At 46.2% G+C, this 2131-nt stretch overlaps 1 protein-coding gene across 1 annotated transcript in view; it reads right to left on the minus strand.

The window, feature by feature from the left end:
* LOC105296395 (histone H4-like) overlaps positions 1 to 196 on the minus strand; it is a 458-nt gene extending 262 nt beyond the window's left edge. Inside the window, exon 1 of the mRNA XM_023534403.1 lies at positions 1 to 196. This exon is cut by the window's left edge and continues 262 nt beyond it. Within this exon, the coding sequence (XP_023390171.1) occupies positions 1 to 153 (153 nt within the window). The 5' untranslated portion in view covers positions 154 to 196.
* Positions 197 to 2131: the final 1935 nt, after the last annotated feature.

A 2131-nucleotide genomic window follows, 5' to 3' on the forward strand; every position in this document is an offset into this window, starting at 1 on the left:
GATGAGCCCGGAGATGCGCTTGACGCCGCCGCGCCGCGCCAGGCGCCGGATGGCGGGCTTGGTGATGCCCTGGATGTTGTCGCGCAGCACCTTGCGGTGGCGCTTGGCGCCGCCCTTGCCGAGCCCCTTCCCGCCTTTGCCGCGACCAGACATGACCGAGAGAGAGTGACCCGGACACTGCTTTACCCGGGGCCTCGCTGCCGCTCCTTATATAGCACTCGTCCCTCCGTTACAGGAAACCGGACGGGAAGGGGGCGGGGAAACGCTCTCGGCTTCTGACTCTTTCCTGTTTTCTCCGCGGGGTCCACGGTCGCTGTTTTCTGTGCCTTCTAGTTTTGTGCCTGTGCGTTGTCGCAAGTGATTGGTACTGTACCAGTATCCTGTGCACTGTCACTGTTTATAAAAAGGAGTCAGTCACGCTACACTTGTCTGCAAAAGGGAGAGACACCAAGATAAAATAAATTGAAAAATGTGAAGACTCTTATAAAAACATGAGTATTAATTCGAACGTTCCCGTTTGCAGAGCATAATAAACATCGTTTTCAACGTTCCTAACAGTGAGCTTTAGGAAGGGGAGCCGATGCTAATTAAGTTTCCCCTTTTTTGGCCCCCAAATTTATAAAGCACAACTTGCTCTGCAAAAAGGAAGAAGGTCCGGCTTGGAGGGTAGTGTTCTAGCAAGTGGCACTGTAGGGTTGGAACCGAGGTCCTCCGTCGCTGCACTCGTGAGCGGGCAACCGACCAGTGATCCACGCCGGAAAAGAATTGAAGCTGCCTCGTAGTGATTGAAAGTTTGCAAATTTACAAAATTAACAACAACAGTAACAACGCTAATAAACCCTGTGAAATGCTGTCCAAGGCAAGAGTAACCGAAGTGATGTTCTACACGCAGGTGACAAGTCCATGTGACTCGCAGACAGATGCCAACATTTGCCCACATTCCACGCGTCCTCACTGAGTGTCTGCTATGTGCTAACTCCAGAGGCAATTAAAGCTCTTTTTCTGCGAGTGCTTGTCATCGAGGCAGTGAGAAGGTCAATCGCTTCCTCTAGTAAGAGACTTAGACACAGTGATCTCTCACGCTCTCCTTTTTGAGAAAGTCATCAAAGAAGAATTACCGATTTATTGATAGATTGATTCATATGTTCACTCAACGATTTTAGATCTACAAATGCAAAGTATGGTGTACAAAAGCAGGTTTACAAAGATAATCACACAAGTTCTTTGAAAGAGCTCAAAGTCGAGTGGAGGGAAGAGAAAAGTAAGCTCGGGGTGGGGTCTGCCGTGAGCTCACCTGCTCCCAGTGTCTGACTGGTAGCAATGGGCAGGGATGGGTGGGAGCAGCTGTTTCCCTCAGCATTAGCGTCACGTGGGAGCTTGTTACACTTACAAGGTTTAGGCCCGACCCCACATCTGCTGAATTTATTCTGCATTTTTAACAAAGTTCTCCAGGTGAGGTGCATTTGTGGGCACATTTACGTTTGCAGAGAGTTGTTTTAAATCTGTGCTGTCCTATATCAGCCACTTGCCACATGTGCTTATTTAAAGTGAAATTAAACTTAAATGCGATTAAAAAGTAATTAGGTGCTGGCTTTCTATCGAGAGTACAGAAATAGGGTGTTAGAGGAAACGTAACGCCCAAGCACTTTTCTTGTTCGTTTATTTTAACGAACACGAGGTATGATTTCAGCTTCCAATTAATCGGTGGATAGTATTAATTTTATGCTTATTCAGTATTTACTGAACTCCATTAGCTCTGTCGTGTTGCAAACTAATGGGGACAGAGTAGCAAGTCCATCGAGCTTCCGGCCTGTGAATTTAAGCCTAGTTCGAACTGCTTTTCTTTGTAATCCTCTGCATCCTTACTTGCAATGTTAAAAAAAGAAGTGAAATCAAATTTGTGTTTTAGAAATCCTTTTGGAATTTGCCCCAAATTCTGTGCTAAATATTGGAGGAATAAAACCTGTGGATAGAGTGTCTGTCATTAAGTAATTTACAATTTTAAGGCGATGGATTGTAAACATGGGATTGTGTGGGGCTCCTCAGATCATAGTTGGCAAATCCATGGGGAGCTGCTGTCCTACTGCTTCGTGACTCACTTTTTCTTCTTTGTAGACAGGCTGGATGATCG

Source organism: Pteropus vampyrus, unplaced genomic scaffold (genome assembly GCF_000151845.1).
Source record: "Pteropus vampyrus isolate Shadow unplaced genomic scaffold, Pvam_2.0 Scaffold124, whole genome shotgun sequence".
NCBI classification, from domain to species: Eukaryota; Metazoa; Chordata; class Mammalia; order Chiroptera; family Pteropodidae; genus Pteropus; species Pteropus vampyrus.